Source organism: Pelophylax lessonae, assembly GCF_965119305.1.
Source record: "Pelophylax lessonae genome assembly, chromosome: 2".
In the NCBI taxonomy this organism is placed as follows: Eukaryota; Metazoa; Chordata; class Amphibia; order Anura; family Ranidae; genus Pelophylax; species Pelophylax lessonae.
In genome coordinates this window covers 734,159,972-734,182,182 of record NC_138769.1, presented here as the reverse complement: position 1 = coordinate 734,182,182, position 22,211 = coordinate 734,159,972, and the positions used below count along the sequence as shown (strand labels likewise).

Here is a 22,211-nt window from a genome sequence, read left to right as displayed (position 1 = left end):
ACCAATCAAAATACGCTTTTTGCGATTTTTTTTACCAAACATAGGTAGCATAAAATAAATTGGCCGAAAATTTTTAAAAATTTTGATTTTTACATTTTTTTTTGGGGGAATTTCATATAAAAAAATGTGAAAAATATTGCTATTTTTGCAAAATTGACGCTCTTTTTTTGTTTATAGCGCGTGATCAAAAAATCGCACAGGTGATCAAATACCACCAAAAGAAAGCTCTGTTTGTGGGAAAAAAAGGACGTCAAATTCGTTTAGGTACAGCGTCGCACGACCGCGCAATTGTGCGTTAAATTCACGCAGTGCCGAATCGCAAAATACCCCCTGGTCGGAATGGGGGTAAAATCTTCCGGGGCTTAAGTGGTTAAGGTTAGGGGATGTAAGAGAAGAACACACTAATGGTGCAAAAAACTGTTAAAACCATGTTTATACCACGATTAATTGCACTGTTAAATCCAATAAGAGTTCACCATTCCTTCCCATTTGGACATTTGGCCCCAGTGAGGGAGTTATCACCAGCTCCTGAAATGCGTTGTTGTGTAACCTGAGATTTCCATGATCTAAATACTTTTTTACTCCAAAACTGTTGGTCTGGCTCTATTACTTCTCCTGCACCCACAAAAAAAACCTGGAGGTAATCCTTCCCCACTCCATGTTACATAGTTACATAGTTAGTGAGGTTGAAAAAAGACATCAGTCCATCCAGTTCAACCCATAATGTGTGTGTGTTTGCTGTTAACCATACATTGTATACCCCTGTATGTTGTACATTGTTTACCCCTGTATGTTGTACATTGTATACCCCTGTATGTTGTACATTGTATACCCCTGTATGTTGTGGTCTTTAAGGTGCCCATCTAATAGTTTTTAGAACTTATCGATGCTCCCTGCTGATACTACTGCTTATGGAAGTGAATTCCACATCCTTACCGCTCTGACAGTAAAGAACCCTTTACTTAGTTTAAGGTTAAACCGTTTTTCTTCTAGTTTTAGTGAGTGGCCACGTGTCTTATTGTATTCCCTTTCTCTGAAAAGTTTGTTCCTTATGCTAGGGTCGCCAGTACAGTATTTGTACATTGATATCATATCCCCCCCTCAATCGTCTCTTCTCCAGAGAGAATAAGTTCAATGCTTTTAGTCTTTCCTCATAGCTGATGTCCTCCATTCCCCTAATTATTTGTGTTGCCCTTGTCTGGGCTCTCTCCATTTCCAGCACATCCTTTCTGAGGACCGGTGCCCAGAACTGGACAGCATACTCCAGATGTGGCCGGACCAGAGTCTTGAAGAGTGGGAGAATAATCTCTTTATTTCTGGAGTGAATCCCCTTTTTTATACATCCCTGTATTCTGTTGGCTTTGCTTGCAGCGGCTTGGCATTGCATGCCACTGCCAAGCCTGTTGTCTACCAGTACCCCCAGGTCATTTTCCATCCTAGACTCACCCAGAGGTTGCCCCCCTAGTGAGTAGCTTGCTTTCTGGTTTCTGGCCCCCAAGTGCATTACTTTACATTTTTCAACATTAAACCTCATCTGCCATGTAGTTGCCCACCCCGTTATTTTGTTCAGGTCTGCTTGCAAGATTTCCACATCCTGCATAGAAGATATTGGCATGCCTAGTTTAGTATCATCTGCAAATACTGAGATTGTACTCGATATCCCCTCCTCTAGATCATTTATGAATAAATTAAACAGGATTGGTCCCAGGACAGAACCCTGGGGGACCCCGCTTTCCACACCCGCCCCATCCGAGTACTCCCCATTAATCACCACCCTCTGGACTCTCCCCTGGAGCCAGTTCTCTATCCAGGTACTCACCTTATGGTCCATACCTACCTTCCTTAGATTGTACAGGAACTGGATGTCATACTCCAAATGTGGCAAACAGTAGAAAATGTTTTACCTTAATCCTCACCTTCAAAGCAAACAAATACTGCCCTAGTTTATTCCACCACACCCATTTTATGAAGCCCCGCCCTTGAGCAGCCACATAATTTGAACCATTTAGAAGAATGGAAGGCACAAGGACAGGCCGTTGTGTAGAGAGATGTAGTCCTCACCTCCTAAGTAGGCACATTTGAAATAGCTGCAGAGTTTTCCAGTGCTCTCCAACTCATACGTGGTTCCCATTTTGTTTATCATGTTAAATGTTTCTGCAACAGGAATGAGATATTCTTGTTCCTCAAAATCAGATAAGTCAGCTATGTCCACACCATAGCAAGTTGATATGTTGAAGAAAGGGTTCCTCCCAAACCGTTCAGCAATTGTTTTGCTTTTGGACGAAGACGTAAATCGATCAAAACGTATTTCTTTAGCTACATCTACAGCACCGATACTCAACCCCCTGTAGACTTGAGACTTCTTGTCACAGCCTGTCCTCAGCACCTGTAAGGCTCGGGTCAGGTAAAAGTGAAGAGCTTTAAAATGGAAATTCTTCATGTACACATCTCTAGACATTCCCATGACTGAGACATTTCCATTCAGCTGCCTATAGATGGGGTATGGTGTTTCCATTGTGTACAACACAACTGCTATTCCATAATGGTCATCAAATTCACTTGGAAGGGATAGACCTTTCCTATTCCAGGCCTGGCTTGCTTTATTCCACATCTCTGCAAACTGGTTGTATTTCAGCTCTTCTTCTAGTATTTTCGGCATCTCACGCTCCATCTGATCTTCACAGCCGATGTACTGGTCATCAAATGTGTTTGGCATCATGTCAAAAACTACAGCTTTTTGACTCATCTGTGAACAGAAAGAAATATTTGGAAAATTACTTTTTGGAGAGATAGCTGATGTAGGTCTAGGGGGCAGTGAGAGATCAATGACCCTTAGTAGTGGACAACCCAGATTATCAGCACCCTGGGATCTTTCAGTGCGCTCTATATACACAGATTGCTTAGTCGTGGTGCTCTATTAGGGTGGTAGAGGTTTCTCCCTCTTTGTGGATTCAGAGGAGTTCCTACCTTCAGGGCTGGATTAAGAACATCATGGGCCTGGTGCTGAGGATTTTAATGGTTCAGGGCTTCAGGTATGAATGAACACAGACAGTAATTTGAAAGGATCAGTACCCAGAGAGTAGGGGGAATCTGATATACAGTGTGGGGTGAACAGTGCGGGGGGGGGCAATTATAAGCACTGATCTCCCTCTGCAGGCCAGCCCTACCATGGGTCCCACTGGGTCCATTGGACCCAGGCAGTACTTGGAGAGGGGCAGAAAATTTTATCTCAAGATTTTTATTTTTTTTTGCAGCAATTTTGTGTGTCATCAGTTTGCGACGTATTACGGGCGACATTTCCCCATCTCATACTGCCGCCCGTAGTGCTAACTGAGGAGTATGAGGAGACAGATCGTTTCCTCCGGGGAACGTCCCTCATGTGATCATGATATGCGCAATTGCGTCAGACATCAACGCACTCCATCTCACGCATGGCAGGCTGGATCTTCTAGGGCGGTGGGCACAGCAGACACAGGAGTGACAGGAGGACTGAGGACAGACAGTGGGCATTTGGTGGAATGGTCCGGTGGTGAGTTATGGAAGAACAGTATATATAATATATATATAATAACAGTATATATAATATTTTCCAAGGGTTATATTTATATAAAATAATGGATGTGAGGGCGTTTTGTTGGGCGTGATTTTTATTTGGGGTGGGGGGCAACATTTTATTCTTCGACCCAGGCAGCACAATGTCTTGAGCCAGCCCTGTCCCTCTGGCTCACAAAGGAAGCAGCTAAAAGCCACGGGAGGGAGAGAAGGAGAAGCAGCTTTTAGGTGCTTCATGGAGAGTCAAAGAGGGAGAGTGGTGCTTGTAATTGCCCCCACCACCACACCAATAAACCCCCAGAGGTGCAAGGAGCCTCTCATATGGCCCCCTACTGGCCCTGAGCCGAATAGTCAGTCTGCCCCTACTGGGCCTATATTAAGGTGGGGGCCTGGAGCTGCAGCTCCAATTGCCTCTACGTTAATCTGGCCCTGCCTACCTTTACAAGCAACTCCAATTTTTGTTTTCATTGGTAACTTCCTTTGAGATTAGTCATACACAGTGTTGGGCATGTTACTTAAAAAAAGTAATTAGTTATAGTTACTAGGGATGATCGAACTTTTGAAAAGTTCGGTTCGACCAGAACACCCGAACTTCCCGAAAGTTCGGCCCGGATTTCAGAACCCCATTGAAATCAATGGGACCCGAACTTCGATAATCAAAAAACACAATTTTGAAGCCCTGAAACCCAATAAATGCCCCTAAAAAGTGCCTTGGGTTCTGGGTCATGCCCCAGGGACTATTAATCACACAAAAAAAAAGTTCTTAAAAATTGTCGTTTTTGATAGAGAGCCAATTATTGAAAAAAAAAATGAGATTTCTTTGGATTTAGTGTCTGGGGGGTCTAAAAAGTGTACCTGCGAAGTTTCAGCTCTGTAGCATGTCCAGAACCAGAAAAAAAAGATTGTTTGTATTAGAATTGCAGTAGAGCAGGGATATGGCTCCGCTATTTTCACACCTGGCCGTTTTTGTTGCAGGCGTTTATTGGGCTTTTTTGTGGACGTCTTTGGAGGCAGGCATGACATTTGAACTTCTGTGTGGGGGTATATATACACACACACACATACAGGGCCGCTGATAGGGGGGGGGACCACCAGCCCTCTTGTAGGGGGCCCGAGCACACAGGGGGGCCCACACAGAGAGGGGGATTAGTGATGGACAACAAATACAGAAATCTTCCTCCAGCACCTGAATCTGATCTGTCCCTCTCCCTGCTATCAGCTTTTATCTGCTGAGAAAGAGACAGTCGTCCCTCACTAATCCCCCTCCCTCCCAGCACTTATCTCTGCTCAGGAGTTTATTTGTAAATTGTAACTTTGTTTCTCTCTCTCTGTCTCTCTGATCACTGAGCTCCAACTGCCCAGCCTGTATATTTTTCTCATCTCATCTTCTTTTTTATTTAACATACAGTATATATTTTTTTTTTCTAGATTTAGCAGGAATTATGCGAGTTATGTTATATCGGTGTCTGATAATAGTGATTTTGTTGTAATTTTAGCTAAATATATCTTTAATATTTTCTTGGGGGGGCCCTGCCAGGTAGTCTGTACGGGGCCCCGCGATTTCTAACAGCAGCCCTGCACACATATATGTATATATATACACATACACACATATAGGTGTGAAAGTAGCAGAACCCTATGCCTGTGCTAATGAAATAATTTGCAGGCATAGGGCTCCGCTCCTATCACACCTATATGTGTGTATGTGTATAAATACATATATGTGTGTGTGTATATATACCCCTATACAGAAGTTCAGATGTTATGCCTGCCTCCAAAGACACCTAAAAAATGCCCCAAAAAAAATGCCTGCAACAACACACCTGGGCGTTTCTGTTGCAGGCGTTTTTTTGGGCACTACCCTGCTCTACTGCAATTCTAATACAAACAATCTTTTTTATATGGCGGTCACCCTGACATGGAAGAGTTTGGTCACCCTGCCATAGCAGTCAGAGTCAGTTCACCCTACACTACACTACGGTCACCCTGACACTTAACACTTTCCCTACAGAAACTAGATTATTGAATCTAACTATAGTGGAAAATAGTACCCTAACTACACTAGATATCCCTTTCCTCACACTAATAATTGCTAAATGACACTTTTGAAGCAGGAGTAACAGAAATGCTTCCACTCTCTTCCACAGCCCTGTATTAAAGTGCTAGAGATTTGGCGGGGCTATCTTATATACTGGGGGGCGTATTCACTACTGATTGGCCTCTAGACCCCCTAGTCACTCCAATCACATTCCTAGCATCCTCCTGCCCCCTCAATTGGCTTTTACTGATGGTTCTGGTCCAATCACGGGCTTTTAAAGCCCAGTTCCTGTCCCATTGCATTTTGGTCGGTTCTGGTTGCCGAATTCCGAACTTTTTCAGCAAAAAGTTCGGAATTCGGCCGAATTTCGAACAGCCAATGTTCGGGTCGAACCGATGGTCGACCCGAACCGTTCGATCATCCCTAATAGTTACTTCTTACAGTTAGTAACTGAGTTACATCATTAAAAAAGTAACTAATTACCAGGGAAAGTAACTATTGCCTTACTTTAAAAAAAAAAAAAAAAAAATATATATATATATATATATATATATATATAAAAAATTAAAATAAATAAATAATCAAATATGTCAAATAACTTACATCATTAAAAAAGTAACTAATTACCAGGGAGAGTAACTATTGCCTTACTTTAAAATAATTATATATATATATATATATATATATATATATATATATATATATATATATATATATATATAAATAAATAATCAAATATGTCAAGTAACTTGGATGCCCCCAAATATTAACCACTTCTGGACCGGAAGGACTTACCCCATTCCTGACCAGGCAATTTTTTTTTTTTATAGTTTAGCATTTTATTGTTATAGGCTGTAACCTGGCTAGACTATTTGCTGATATCTACACATTTCTCAGGCATTTCTCATCACCCAATGTTTCTGTATTTTGTAAAACCAAATAAAATTTATTATAAAAAAAAAGTATTGGAAGTATTGCCTTCACACATCCAAGTTTAGTCCGTAGGGTTCAAAACTGAGTTAGTCCACCCCTTGCAGCTAAAACAGCTCCACCTCCCCCGGAAAGGCCCTCCACAAGGCCCAGGAGTGCGTCCACGGGAATACCCGACCACTCCTCCAGAAGCACATCTGCGAGGCCAGGCACCGATGTAGACAAGAGGGCCTGGCCCGCAGTATCCACTCCAATTCATTCCAGAGGTGTTCCATCAGGTCGAGGCCAGGACTCTGTGAATGCCCGTCAGGTTCCTCCACCCCAAACTCGCTCATCCATGCCTCCATGAACCACGCCTTGTGCACTGGTGCACAGTACTGTTGGAACAGGAAGGGGACATCCCCATACCGTTCCCACAAAGTTGGGAGCATGAAATTGTCTAAAATATCTTGGCATGCTGATGCCTTAAGAGTTTCCTTCACTGGAGCTAAGGGGCCAAGCCCAACTACTGAAAAACAACCCCACATAATCCCCCCTCCTCCAAATAATTTGGACCAGTAGCCAAAGCAAAGTCCATAAATACATGGATAAGCGAGTCCGGGGTGGAGGAACCCGAACGGCCTGCACAGAGCCCTGACCCCAACCCAACCGAACACCCCTGGGATTAACCAGAACTGTGAGCCAGGTCCTCTCATCCACTAACAGCGCCCGACCCCACAAACGCGCCCCCGGAAGAATAGTCAAAAACCCCCACAGACGCCCTCCCAAACCCCGTGGACAGCCCTCCCAGAAGAGTCAAAGCCGCCATAGTCGCAAAGGGTGGGTCATCTCAATACCGAACCCTACGGACCAAGACTGGGATGCCATTAAATTTTATGTGTGTGTGTGTGTGTGTAAAGGCAGGTGTCCCTATACTGACAATATAGTATATCTTTTTTTTAAACTTGACGAATTTATTTTATTTATCATTTCAGTAGCATAGAACAACTGAGTATAACAAGAAGTCAACATAACTGCATAGAACAATCACATAGTACGTCCAATAAAGAACATGTACCACAACAATTGAATAACAACATACATTGGCAATCGTTTTGTTGTAAACTAGAAACCAGAAAAGGAGAAAAAGAAAAGAAAAAAAAAAAAAAAATGGCCTGACCAGGCAATTTTTTTGCGATTCGGCACTGCATTATTTTAACGGACAATTGCGCAGTCGTGCGACGCTGTACCCAAATAAAATGTATGTCCTTTTTTTACCACAAATAGCGCTTTCTTTTGGTGGTATTTGATCACCTGTACGATTTCTATTTTTTGCGCTATAAACAAAAAAAGAGCGTCAATTCTGAAAAAAAAAAAAAACAATAATTTTCACTTTCTGCTATATAACATTCTCAAAAAAAAAAAAAAAATGTAAAAATCTAAATTTTTTAACATTTTAGGCCAATTTGTTTTCTGCTACATATTTTTGGTAAAAAAAAAAAAAATCGCAATAAGCGTATTTTGATTCGTTTGCACAAAAGTTATTGCGTCTACAAACTATGGGAAAGATTTATGTAATTTTTATTGTTTTTTTTACTAGTAATGGCGGCAATCTGCGATTTTTAATGGGACTGCGATATTGCGGCGGACAGATCGGCCTCCTAACTGACATTTTTGACACTTTTGGGGGGACCAGTGACATTACTACAGTAATCAATGCTAAAAAATATGCACTGTTACTGTAATAATGACACTGGCAGGGAAGGGGGTAACATTGTGGGTGATCAAGGGGTTAAATGTGAGCCTAGGGGAGTGATTCTAACTGTATGGGGGAGGGGCTTTTGAAATGATCAGAGACCTGTGATTCTATATAGAAGGATCACAGGCGCTCTGTGATCATTCCAGAGAGAAGAACGGTCTGCTGTGTTTACAACAGCTGACCGTTCTTCTTTCTCAGCAGGGAACGATCGCGGGTGACAGGTGGCAATCGGAGCCGTCTGCCCCATGCATCGGCTTCCCTGCTGCCGAGTGGGGGCGGGTGCGCCCCGCCGGCGGCGCGAGCTAGCTCCCTAGCTGCAGGCGTGCGATCGACATAGGTCTACGTCGGATCGCACAGGAGGGTCGCACTGCCGCAGTAAAAAAGGCGGCGGATGGTTGGGAAGAGGTTAAAAAAGTAAGTAATTACCAGGGAAATTAACTATTGCGTTACTTTAAAAAAAAAATCAAATATGTCAAATAACTTGGATGGCCCCCCAATATTAAATATGTTAAATGAATGAAATGGACAATAAATATTATTATTTTAAAACATTGTACAGTAATCTACACTATTTTAATGTTGCACTACTCTGCCTCTGTTTGGTTGGCAAACTATGGAAATGTATAGAAAAAGAGAGGGGGGCGTGGCCTGGCGCTGGACCTGAATGGATGCCTGAGCTCTGATCAGCGCGGGAGAACAAAGCTTAATCCACCCTGATCCTTCTTACAAAATCGTTGGCAGCAGGTATGGGAAAGTCATCCGCCCACTCCTCACCCTCCAGATCCAGGTCCCCGCGTGATAGGCAAACCGGAGGTAGCAGAAACATCCCGGACATGTTCCGGCAGCCGGCGCCGCTACGCGAGGCCCCAGCTGCGGGACCTCATCTGCAGCAGGAACTGACCTCCCCAGCTCCCAATACAGCCCCAAATGCCGCCTTGTCACCTTCTGCAGCTCCTTTACCAACACCACTAAGCCTGGCAGCACCCACCACATTTCCCCAGGCACCCCCAGTAACTCTCCAGGATTTGAGGTCAATTGCGGACGACATCAAAGCCTCCCTTGCATCTGCAGCAGCAGACCTCAAGAGAGATATCAACTCTATCAATAACAGAGTAACTGATGTGGAAGAGAAAGCTGCACACCATGAAGAATCACTGCAATCACTGAATGAAAACAGCACGCTGAAGACTTAGACAACAGAGGCCGAAGACACAACCTGAGAGTGAGAGGACTGCCAGAATCGGTCGACCGCAACCAAATTACTAACGCAACCGCGGCAATTTTTAATGATGTACTTGGCAGACCTACAGATACACCAATAGAGTTGAACGACTACACAGGGCTCTGAGACCAAGAACAAGAGAGACAGACCCTCCTAGAGACATTGTTTGCTGTTTGGTGAACTACCTTTTAAAAGAAGACATCCTCAGAAGATCAAGGAATAGACGTACACTATTGTTTCACGGCACTGAAATTAAGATCTACCAAGACCTGTCCCCCATGACTCTGCAACGCAGACGGGATCTTCGCCCTCTACTAGAGATCCTTAGAAGCAGAGAAATTCCTTATCGCTGGAAATTTCCGTTCTGCTTATCAGCAACTGCAAACGGCCGTACAGCATACCTAAGAGTACCTGAAGACCTAACAACTTTTTGCAACTTGCTAAACATCCCGCATGTTGATCTCCCAGACTGGTTCAGAAGTCCACATAACCCTAATCTGCACAGGGCAGCGTTGATGGACACGATTCCAGAAAGGGATGAGTTCCATATCAGACGTCCCAGATCTGCATCACCCAGAAACGTGAGCTCCTCTCACCCCAGGATGTACAGTCACGGAAGCCCGACTGCCTCCCCGATGCACAGAAGACAACGCCAAGAATAGGAATCCCTGACTCCAAGCAGCAATAAAGCCTCCAGAACATCTTTCACCGAGAATTCATCAGACCTACTCCTTTTCTCTTTCCTTATTTCTCCCTTTTCCGCCCCCTATTTTTTCTCTCCATACTCTTTATCCTCAACAGGTATCGGAAACCCCTCGTATCTCTCTTCTACGACAAGCGACAGATGAACATTACACAACCCCTGAGAACATTCTCCAAATTGATCGACCACCTTATCCCTGACTTTGCCTCGTCGGACTCTCTCCTCTCTCCACAGCTTGCCGATGACAGTATGGGATCGCCTTGTCTCTACGCATGATCCTCCACCCCATACTAAAAAAAGGTCTGGTAAAATACTGTACTCCGTTCCCACACTACACCCAGATATACACACATATCTTTAGTAGAAGTAACTCATGCCTGTTCATCCAGCACCCATAGATAGAAATGCCACACAATCTATCTAAGGGAACAGACCCACCGGTCTCCTCTGCATTGCTCCTTGCCAGGAAGATGATGATCCTCTTTAATATACTTTTTTGCTGCTGAACATCTCTAAGGATCTCCAACCTTTGGATTTCAGCTGTCCCCGACCAGCCTTTGGCTGGTTAGCACACATCTCTGACATCATCTATTGTGGATCACCATTGATAACCTTGTTTGATCTTCCTGAGCAGCAGTTTTGTTGGTCAGACCTCTGAGCACCCTGATCATCTGTTTTTAACATTACGCTGGCAGGCCCACAATCTTATAAAGCAGAACCTACCCAAGGTCACCCCTGAAGAAGGAGTTACAATTTGACTTCGAAACGCGTTGGGTACACACCCTGGGGTCCTGTGGTTACTATCTGCTCATTGATTTCATGTATTGTATACAACTTGCCATATTTTAAACCATTGTGTATTTTCAATAAATTATATTTTCTTTATTTCATTTTTTGATGTTTATACCATTTTTTTTTAACAAGTTCCTTTAAAATCCCACAACCAGAGGAATTCTCAATTTGTAGACCGGTCTCCTCTAGGTCTCTAGGTTTCGGTTTCAAGTTATAGCTTAAGATGTCTAACGCTAATCTGTAAAGTTGTAAGGTATTAACTGGAAATGTCTCACAAAACAAATATTGTACATAACTGGTGACTCATCCCTTCTCTATACTTAGTTTGAACTTAGCAAAACTTACCCAGCATCCTCCCGTTTGTAGAGACATTAGCATACTAGTTAACCCTCCGAGATCCCTCACTGACATATGACATGCTATTATTTAATCGGCAAAATTTCCCTAAAATTTTCTCTCCTCCACACATGGTAACAATTAACCACTTAAGCCCCGGAAGATTTTACCCCCTTCCTGACCAGGGTTTTTTTTGCGATTTTTTACTGCGGGACAATTGCGCGGTCGTGCGACGCTGTACCTAAACGAATTTGACGTCCTTTTTTTCCCACAAACAGAGCTTTCTTTTGGTGGTATTTGATCACCTGTGCGACTTTTACTTTTTGCGCTATAAACAAAAAAAGAGCGTAAATTTTGCAAAAATAACAATATTTTTCACATATTTTTATTTGAAATTCCCCCCCAAAAAAATGTAAAAATCTAAATTTTTTAACATTTTTGGCCAATTTGTTTTCTGCTACATATGTTTGGTAAAAAAAAAAAAAAATTGCAAAAAGCGTATTTTGATTGGTTTGCGCAAAAGTTATTGCGATTTTTTTTTGCGGTACTGCGACATTGCGGCAGACAGATCGGACCCTTGACTGACATTTTTGACACTTTTGGGGTTACCAGTGACATTACTGCAGTAATCAGTGCTATACATATGCACTGTTACTGCAAAATGACACTGGCAGGGAAGGGGTTAACTTTATTGGGGAAGGAGGGGTTAAGTGTGTCCCTAGGGGAGTGCTTTTTACTGTGATTGGCTGTGGCTACTAGTGTAGGAACAGTGATCAACGGTCCTACATAGTAGAACCGTATGATCACTGTTTCTACACAGGGGAGAATGACAGGCGGCTTGTTTACATCAGCCGCCTGACTTTCTCCATCTGCACCAACGATCGGTGAGTGACCGGCGGACATCGGGTCCGCCGGTCACACGCACTGACTTCCCTGTGAATGAGCCGCGGTGGGCGCGCGCCTCCGCGGGCGCGCGCTCGCCCGCTATTTGCTCACAAGGAAGTGACAGGCAAGTGACGTACCGGTACGTCACTTTGCCTGGCCGGGGCTGACCGCCGCAGTATATAGTCGTGCGGCGGTCGGCAACCGGTTAAAGTAACATGACAAGATCTGTCGAAAAAGATACCATACTTCCTTAACTACCTAAACCTCCAAAATACCCATAACTGCACATTTGAAATCTGTGACTTGAACCTCGGAGAGTTGACTGGATAAGGGAATGAGTCACACTTGCTTTCTTCTTACCATAGTAACTATCCCGGAAAGTAATCCCCATCCGATTTGAATCAGATCCCATACCCATCCCCTATATGGTGCCTGTCACATGGTAAACTCCCCTTCTCATTTCATAAACTGAACACTATAGTCCTTTAAACCCCCCTTACCCCAACATACAAGGAATCGCTCCTGGCCAACTGCATAATTCTCCACCCACAAAATGAAGGTATCATATTTCCTTATGCTCTCTATGCTTCTCCCCCGCTGCCCAGTTATCGAAATATAAACCTGTCTTATCCAGTTACCACCCTCTCCTCTCCTCTACAAGACAGCAAGAAATTTCTCATAATATCTTTCCCTGTCAACTCCTTGTGAACATTGTACTTTCTTTTGAGGCAGGGGCGTAACTACAGGGGTTGCAGGGGTTGCAATTGCTACCGGGCCCCATGCTCCAGGGGGCCCGGTAGCAAACCAGTGCGTGAACTTCCAGGATCTCAAAGGTCACACTTGCGACCGGGCCCTGGCATTGCACCACTGTGGGGAGGCCCCAAGATTGCAGGAAGGGGGCCCACTGCAGAACTTGTGAAAGGATACTGCTGCGGGACCATAATAAAAGGCCATGCAACGAGAGTAAAGAGCCCCAGGATTAGTGGGAATAACCCCGGGCTTGAAGGGAAGGGCCCCGGCCAGGGGTCTGGGGGGCCCTTCATGGTTTTTTGCATCGGGGCCCTGAAGGTTCTAGTTACGCCTCTGTTTTGAGGTGAATACTTATCTTACCCCAATTCGTGGTTCACTTCCTTCCCTATAACACCCTCCCATACCCTCCCGCCTTACTACCTTCCCCCTTCTTCCCCAACCTCTGACTCTTTCTCCCCACTCCAACCTTCCTCAGTCTCTGTCCCCACAAACATGCCATCTACATAAACTAATTATACCTAGTCCAAAAAAAAAAAAAAAAAAATGGACACCTTTTCAAACTCACCCTACTAAAAGTAGTCTCATTAAACATGAAAGGCCTTAGTATACCTGAGAAACGTAAAAGTCTTAGACCTAATTAGTAAACTAAAAGCAGATATAATATACCTACAGGAAACTCACTTCCACCTTCAAAAGAAAATACTGAAACTATCCAACCGACTATATCCAACAACATATCTGTCCTCCAACCCTTTAGGGAAAACAAAAGTTGTGGCCATATTAATCTCCAAAAACGTTGACTGGACATTGACGGAATCTATTATTGACCCAGAAGGGAGATTCATCTTTTTAAAGGGAACGATTTCGAACAAACCATACATCCTGGTCAACATTTACAGCCCCAAGACTGCTCAGGTCTCATTCTTTAAGAAAATAACAGATAACCTAGCGGAATTCCAAAAGGGCGTCACAATTCTGGGGGGGGGGGGGGATTTTAATGTGGCACTATACCTTGTTAGACACATCAACTGGTACTTCCTGCCTGACATACAGAGCCCTAAAAAAAAATAAGGTCTCACCTGCATGAACTCATGCTACACGACACCTGGCGCACAATCCATCCCTCGACAAGAGACTATACCTTTTTTTCCCTCCCACATAACCGATACTCCAGACTACACTACATCTTCCTCTCCCAGAAAGACCTACCCCTCATTAAAAAAACAATGAGACAATGACCATATCCGGCCACCACCCAGTGACACTGACACTTGCCATCCCATCAACCAATACCCGATCCAAGTACTGGAGACTAGATCCATCCCTCCTCACCGAGGAATCAGATATACAACACATCCGGACCAAGATCAACAAATTCTTTGAAATTAACAATTCCTATGAGGTATCCCCAATCACATTGTGGGAAACACACAAATGTGTCCTGAGAGGATTTCTAATGTCTTTGAAATCAACTAAGAGGAAAATCCATCAAGCCAAAACACAAGCGCTAATTAATAAAATTAAAAACCTTGAATCTGCTCACAAACGAACTCAAGCACAAAGCACCTACCAAGACCTCTTACTACACAGACAAATGCTGTTAGATGATCTAAATATTAAAACCAAGCGTAAATTTATTCTACAACAAAAACTCTTTTATGAGTTCGGTAACAAGAGCAGCAAATTCCTAGCAAGAGCCTTACAGAAAAAAAGAGCAACCACCTCGATACATACAATCCAAGATAATGTAGGGAACACCCATTCCAAAACTCCAGACATTGCAGCCCAATTTGAAGCATACTACGCCACACTATACAACAGGCATGTCCAATCTGCGGCCCGGGGGCCACATGCGGCCCGGAACCCCAGGCAATGCGGCCCACTGCCCCCTGACAATTTTTTTTTGTTCCTGGGGAGGAAGGAAGTCGGGTCGGGGCATGGCCACAGTGGCTTCCAACTAACGGTAGACAGAGGCTGCCTCGGAGGGGAGGGGGGGGGGATGTGAGCATGTGCAGTGTTTCTGACTCCTACCACCATGACCACTTCAAATCACTGAAGTGGTGATGGTGGTTAGAGTGTTCCTTTAATAGAAGAAGTAAACCTCCGTATACTGATTCCATTTGATCATCCTCTAGTTGTGTTAAATCAGTGCGGGATGCAGCCACGCGGGAAGGGCGCGGTGGCATTTTATTACTTATATACCTTAACTATAGTATATATGTGGCCCGAGAAAATTTCTCTACACTCAATGTGGCCCAGAGAAGCCAAAAGGTTGGACACCCATGCTATACAACCTAAAATCAACTACATCTGAAGGTGATAAACGCTCATTAATACAATCATTTCTAAATAATCATTGTCCCAAACCTATCCCAAACACAAAATCTATAGAACTAGACAACCCAATTTCTACAGAAGAATAGGGATGATCGAACGGTTCGGGTCCACCATGGGTTCGGCCCGAACATTGGGTGTTCGAGGTTCGGCCGAATTTAGAACTTTTTGTCCAAAAAGTTCGGAATTCGGCAACCAGAACTGACCAAAATGCAATGGGACAGGAAATGGGCTTTAAAAGCCCGTGATTGGACCAGAACCATTAGCAAAAGCCAATTGAGGGGGCAGAAGAATGCTAGGAATGTGATTGGAGTAACTAGGGGGTCCCTAGACCAATCATTAGTGAATACGCCCTCCAGTATATAAGATAGCCCCCGCCAAATTCCTAGCATTGTTATACTGGACATGGAAGAGAGTGGAAGCAGTTCTGTTAATTTTACTTTAACCACTTAAGCCCCGGAAGATTTTACCCCCATTCCGACCAGGGGGTATTTTGCGATTCGGCACTGCGTGACTTTAACGGACAATTGCGCGGTCGTGCGACGCTGTACCTAAACAAATTTGGCGTCCTTTTTTTCCCACAAACAGAGCTTTCTTTTGGTGGTATTTGATCACCTGTGCGATTTTTTGATCACGCGCTATAAACAAAAAAAGAGAGTCAATTTTGCAAAAATAGCAATATTTTTCAAATTTTTCTATATGAAATTCCCCCCCAAAAAATGTAAAAATCAACATTTTTTAACATTTTCGGCCAATTTGTTTTATGCTACCTATGTTTGGTAAAAAAAAAAATCGCAAAAAGAGTATTTTGATTGGTTTGCGCAAAAGTTATCGCGTTTACTAACAAAGGGAAAGATTTTTGTCATTTTTGTTGTTTTTTTTTTAACGCGTAATGGCGGCGATCTGCGTTTTTTTTTGCGGTACTGCGACATTGCGGCGGACAGATCGGACCCTTGACTGACATTTTTGACACTTTTGAGGTTACCAGTGACATTTCTACAGTAATCAGTGCTATACATATGCACTGTTACTGTAAAAATACACTAGTGAAGGGGTTAACTTTATTTGGGAGGGAGGGGCTGTGTGTGTCCCTAGGGGCGTGCTTTCTACTGTGATTGGCTGTGGCTTGAGCTGTAAGGACACTGATCAACGGATCTACATAGTAGATCCGTGTGATCAGTGTTTTTACACCGAGGAGAATGACAGGTGGCTTGTTTACACAAGCCGCCTGACTTTCTCCCTCTCCCCTGCCGATTCCCGAGTGACCGGCGGACATCGGGTCCACCGGTCACACGCGCGGGGGAGTCCGTGACCACGCGGGGGCGCGCGCTCGCTCCCTAGACCCTCACAAGCTAGTGATGTAGCCCTACGTCACTTTGCCTGTGAGGGGCTGACTGCCGATGTAGATCGGCGTTAGGCAGTCGGCAAGTGGTTAAAAGTGTCAATTAGCATGTCAATTAGTGAGGAAAGGGATATCTAGTGTAGTTAGAGTGCTCCTTTACACTTTAGTTAGCTTCAAAAATTTAGTTTCTGTAGGGAAAGTATGAAGTGTCAGGGTGACCGTAATGTAGTGTAGGGTGAACTGACACTGACTGCTATGGCAGGGTGACCAAACCCTTCCATAGCAGGGTGACCGCAATAGAGAAAAGCTATTTTCTCTTAGGTGACTTTCGCTTCAGGGATATGGCTTCTCACCAGTCAGCATTTTTGGCTGCAGGCGTTGCTAGTGCTATTTTGAGCACATGTTTGGAGTCAGAAATGACATCTGAACATGTGTATAGGGGGTATATATACACAACCATGTCTGTATATATACACCTGCACATATACAGGTGTGAAAGGAGCAGAAAAAACTACTTGCGCTAATGAAATAATTAACACCAATATATTTCTGCTCCTATCACACCTATATATGTCTAGGTGTGTATATACATATAAGTATGTGTGTATATACACCACTATACACAAGTTCAGATGTTTTGCCTGCCTCCAAAGAACCCAAAAAAATGCCCAAAAAACGCTAGCGTCAAAAAAAAAAAAAACGCCCAGGTGTGTTGTTGCAGGCATTTTATGGGGGTTTTTGGAGGCAGGCAAATCATCTGAACTTGTGTATAGTGTACCTGTGAAATTTCAGCTCTGTAGCATGTCCAGAACCAGAAAAAAAGATAATTTTTCATTAGAGCAGGGAACTTGGGACCCCACTTTTACACTTATATGATTTTTTTGGGGGGTTCTGGACATGCTACAGAAGTGAAACGTCACAGGTACACCTTTTAGACCCCCCAGACACAAAATCACACAAAAAAAAGTTCTTAAAAATTGTCATTTTTGATAGATTTTTGATAGAGAGCCAATTATTGAAAAAATAAAAAAAAATAAAAACATTTCTTTGGATTTAGTATCTGGGGGGTCTAAAAAGTGTACCTGTGAAGTTTCAGCTCTGTAGCATGTCCAGAACCATAAAAAAAAAAGATTGTTTTATTAGAACACTTTCAGCACAGGAGGTTTGCTTCTCGCTTTTCACACCTTGCCGGTTTAATAGCAAGCGTTTTTTTTGGGCATTTTTTGGGGTTCTTTTGAGGCAGGAAAAACATCTGAACTTGTGTATAGTGCTATATATACCACTATACACAAGTTCAGATGTTTTGCCTGCCTCCAAAGAACACAAAAAACTGCCCAAAAAAAACGCTAGCGCCAAAAAAAAAAAAACGCCCAGGTGTGTTGTTGAAGGTATTTTTTGGGGGTTTTTGGAGGCAGGCAAAACATCTGAACTTGTGTATACAGTACCACTATACACAAGTTCAGATGTTTTTCCTGACTCCAAAGAACCCAAAAAAATGCCCAAAAAAAAACCCCCTGCTATTAAACCGGCAAGGTGTGAAAAGCGAGAAGCCATATTCCAGATCTATAATTGCACAAATACAAACAATCTTCTTTTTTATGGTTCTGGACATGCTACAGAGCTGAAACTTCACAGGTACACTTTTTAGACCCCCCGGATACTAAATCCAAAGAAATTTTTTTATTTTTTTTATTTTTTTAATAATTGGCTCTCTATCAAAAATCTATCAAAAATGACAATTTTTAAGAACTTTTTTTGTGTGATTTTGTGTCTGGGGGGTCTAAAAGGTGTACCTGTGAAGTTTCAGCTCTGTAGCATGTCCAGAACCATAAAAAAAAAGGATTGTTTGTATTAGTGCAATTATAGATCTGGAGTATGGCTTCTCGCTTTTCACAGCACCTTGCCGGTTTAATAGCAGGCATTTTTTTGGGTTCTTTGCAGTCAGGAAAAACATCTGAACTTGTGTATAGTGGTACTGTGCACAAGTTCAGATGTTTTGCCTGCCTCCAAAAACCCCCAAAAAATGCCTGCAACAACACACCTGGGCGTTTTTTTTGGCCATTTTTTGGGGTTCTTTTGAGGCAGGCAAAACATCTGAACTTGTGTATAGTGGTGTATATACACACATACTTATATGTATATACACACCTAGCCATATATAGGTGTGATAGTAGCAGAAATATATTAGTGTAAATGATTTCATTAGCGCAAGCATATATTTCTGCTACTATCACACCTATATATGGCTAGGTGTCTATATACATATAAGTATGTGTGTATATACACCACTATACACAAGTTCAGATGTTTTGCCTGCCTCAAAAGAACCCAAAAAACTGCCCAAAAAAACTCTAGCGCCAAAAAAAAAACGCCCAGGTGTGTTGTTGCAGGCATTTTTGGGGGGTTTTTGGAGGTAGGCAAAACATCTGAACTTGTGCACAGTACCACTATACACAAGTTCAGATGTTTTTCCTGACTCCAAAGAACCCAAAAAAATGCCTGCTATTAAACCGGCAAGGTGCTGTGAAAAGCGAGAAGCCATACTCCAGATCTATAATTGCACAAATACAAACAATCTTTTTTTTTTTTTTTCTGGTTCTGGACATGCTACAGAGCTGAAACTTCACAGGTACACTTTTTAGACCCCCCAGATACTAAATCCAAAAAAAAACTCTCTTTTTTTTTTTTTTTTTTTTTAATTTTTTCAATAATTGGCTTTTTTATCAAAAATGACAATTTTTAAGAACTTTTTTTTTTGTGTGATTAATAGTTAATGGGGCATGACCCAGAACCCTAGGCACTTTTTAGGGGCATTTATTGGGTTTTTGGGCTTAAAAATTGTGTTTTTTGATTACCGAAGTTCGGGTCCTATTGATTTCAATGGGGTTCTGAAATCCGGGCCGAACTTTCGGGAAGTTCGGATGTTCTGACCGAACCGAACTTTTCAAAAGTTCGTTCATCCCTACAGAAGAACTGAAGACAGCAATTTCCCAACTTAAAGCAGGCAAAAGCCCTGGTCCTGATGGTTACACCGCCCCATACTACAAGACCTTTCTAGACATAATTTCTCACTCATTAACAAATGCATTTAACTCCCTCTCGTCCCCCTCCCCACCGCATCATAGAATGCTCGAAGCCCACATAACAGTCATTCACAAAGAAGGTAAAGACCCGACATCAGTAGTAAACTATAGGCCCATATCTCTATTAAACGTTGACATTAAATTATTTGGCAAAATTATAGCCAATAGACTCCTCCCCCATTATACCCCACTTGATCCACAAAGACCTAGTGGGATTTGTTCCTGGATGGGTAGCCAGGGACAACACAATTAAGGCCATAAATATTCATCATTGGATAACCTCTGGAGAGAACAGACAGACTCAAATAAAGATATAATATGGAGAAAGGCACCAGCGTCCCAGTGTATAAGTAGAAGAGAAAGAAAGGGGGCGCAATAGGAGGGGGGGACTTTCTAAAGGGGTGCCGTGATTAGACCAATATGATTAGAAGGTTTGTATAAAATGAATATTTTATTGAGAAAACATAAATAAAATGTATACTGTATTTCCATATATGAATACTGTATTCCCAAAACAAGATAAAACAGTATTACAATAATCAATTAAAAACATATAAGTACAAGCCAAGTCTAAAGCCCCGTACACACGTACCGATCGTCGGCCGAACGATCGGCCGTCTTTTGTCCCCGGGCTGTCGTGTCTGTTGAAAAGTGCAAAAGACTGCACAAGAATTTTGTCCGCCGACTACAGCTGACTGCAGAAGTGATGTCATGTGATGGTTAACTTTCCCTGTGTTTTTTCTTTTCTGAGCATGCCCAGTCTTGCAAATCTGCTGTCTGTCGGCCGAATTCTGTACTGACTGGCGAACAATCGGCCGTTCTGGTGTCGGCATACTAAAATTTTAATGCTTGCAAGACAGATTATTTTCGGCCGAAAGTGCGCTGTCGGCTGTCGGAAGCATCATACTAACAAGTCGAAAATCGGCCGATCGTTCGGAACATTTTCGGCCGACAATCGGTACGTGTGTACGGGCCTATAGCAAACTGTAAATTGAACAGTAAATGTCGTATCTTACACAGGGGCTAATAGAATATACTTCAGACCCTTAACCAACCAGAAGTGGAATCCCCTGGTTAGTATATATGTGAAGAACGATGATGCCCAAAACTGTAGCCCGACATGTTTCGCGGCAACAGCCGCTTCTTCAGGGACAGTTGAGGGGTTAAACAAACATCAATACAGTTACTAGAAGAGAAAAGAGATACATGTATATATATCAAAAAGAACACAACACATTTTTTACATATTGTATAAAGATAGATATATATGACATATCTAGAATATAAGAAAAAAGAGAGGACATACAAAAGAAAATGCCCAAAAGTGCCATATACTGTAGTGTAGAGTATAGAGGTATAGATGGAATGCACCCACTTATATAAAAAATATATACGTTTATTGAATCCAGGAACAAGGGAGCTAAAATAAACAAAAAACCATCCACCACACCACCATAGAAAATTGGCTACGTAGTCGCTAAAAACATTCACACCACATGCATCCGCTGCAAAGATTCACCATCATAAATTATCTGAACCAATGAAGATTTATGGCATACAAGGAGCAAACTGAAATCCAGTTAATGGGCAGAGTAACACCATGGGACAGCAACAACAGATGAACTGTTTTCCACCCTCATGTGCTCTGTGCTCAGACTGGAAGAAGGGCAAAACCTGTGGAGAGCAGTAGTGTCATGGAATAATGCCCACAAAAGTCTAACAAATCAATCAAAACACGGGCTCAGACCAGTTTGGTAAAAATCAGTGCTGATCATCTTGGACAGTCATATCAAACTGATAGCCCCAAATAATAAGTATCCATGATACATACTGAACTCACCGGTATGCAATTGGAGAGCTAATAAGAAAAAACCATGTGAAGTACAATGAACAGTCAAGAGGGCAATAGGAAATTCAAATATGGCACTTCACAGGATTGGAAAAATCCCACAAATGAACCTGTAAAGGAAAGAGGTTAGTGATCCCATGTGAATGAACCAAATGACTTGAGTGATAGAATGGAGCCCTCACAACACTGATCACACAGCTGTGGTTGATAGGATTGGATGGAAAGAGATACTGATCAATGGAGGAAAAAGTCTCAAAATCTTATTAAGTTCCACCATGGATTATTTTTTTTTTTTTTTTAACAGTTAAATTTTTATTTTATTATTACACATATAAACAAAACAAATATTCCAATACAATACATTACTCTGCACAAAGAATAATTTTATCCTTACCTACTAACATACATACAACAAAAAAAAAAAAAAAAAAAAAAAAAAAAAATTCTTAGGGAGAGGGAGGGAAGGGGAATATCAATAAACCAGTTTAGAAACAGGGAGAGAAGAGAAAAAAAAAAAAAAAAATCATCATTAATTATAATAATAAGAGCCTACTTATATCATTATGGAACAGGTGACCTTGGCTCACCTACAGCGTCGATCCAGGCTGACCAGACTTTATCAAATTTTTTTGGACAGTTCCTACTACCATATGTAAA

General features: G+C 42.5%; 1 protein-coding gene across 1 annotated transcript in view; it reads right to left on the bottom strand.

Annotated features, from left to right (window-relative positions):
- Nucleotides 1-22,211, bottom strand: part of LOC309546881 (ecto-ADP-ribosyltransferase 5-like) — a 59,187-nt gene that overhangs the window by 15,855 nt on the left and 21,121 nt on the right. Inside the window, exon 2 of the mRNA XM_082246576.1 lies at nucleotides 2,062-2,746. Coding sequence (XP_082102702.1) covers nucleotides 2,062-2,746 — 685 coding nt within the window. The remainder of the gene's footprint in view (nucleotides 1-2,061; nucleotides 2,747-22,211) is intronic.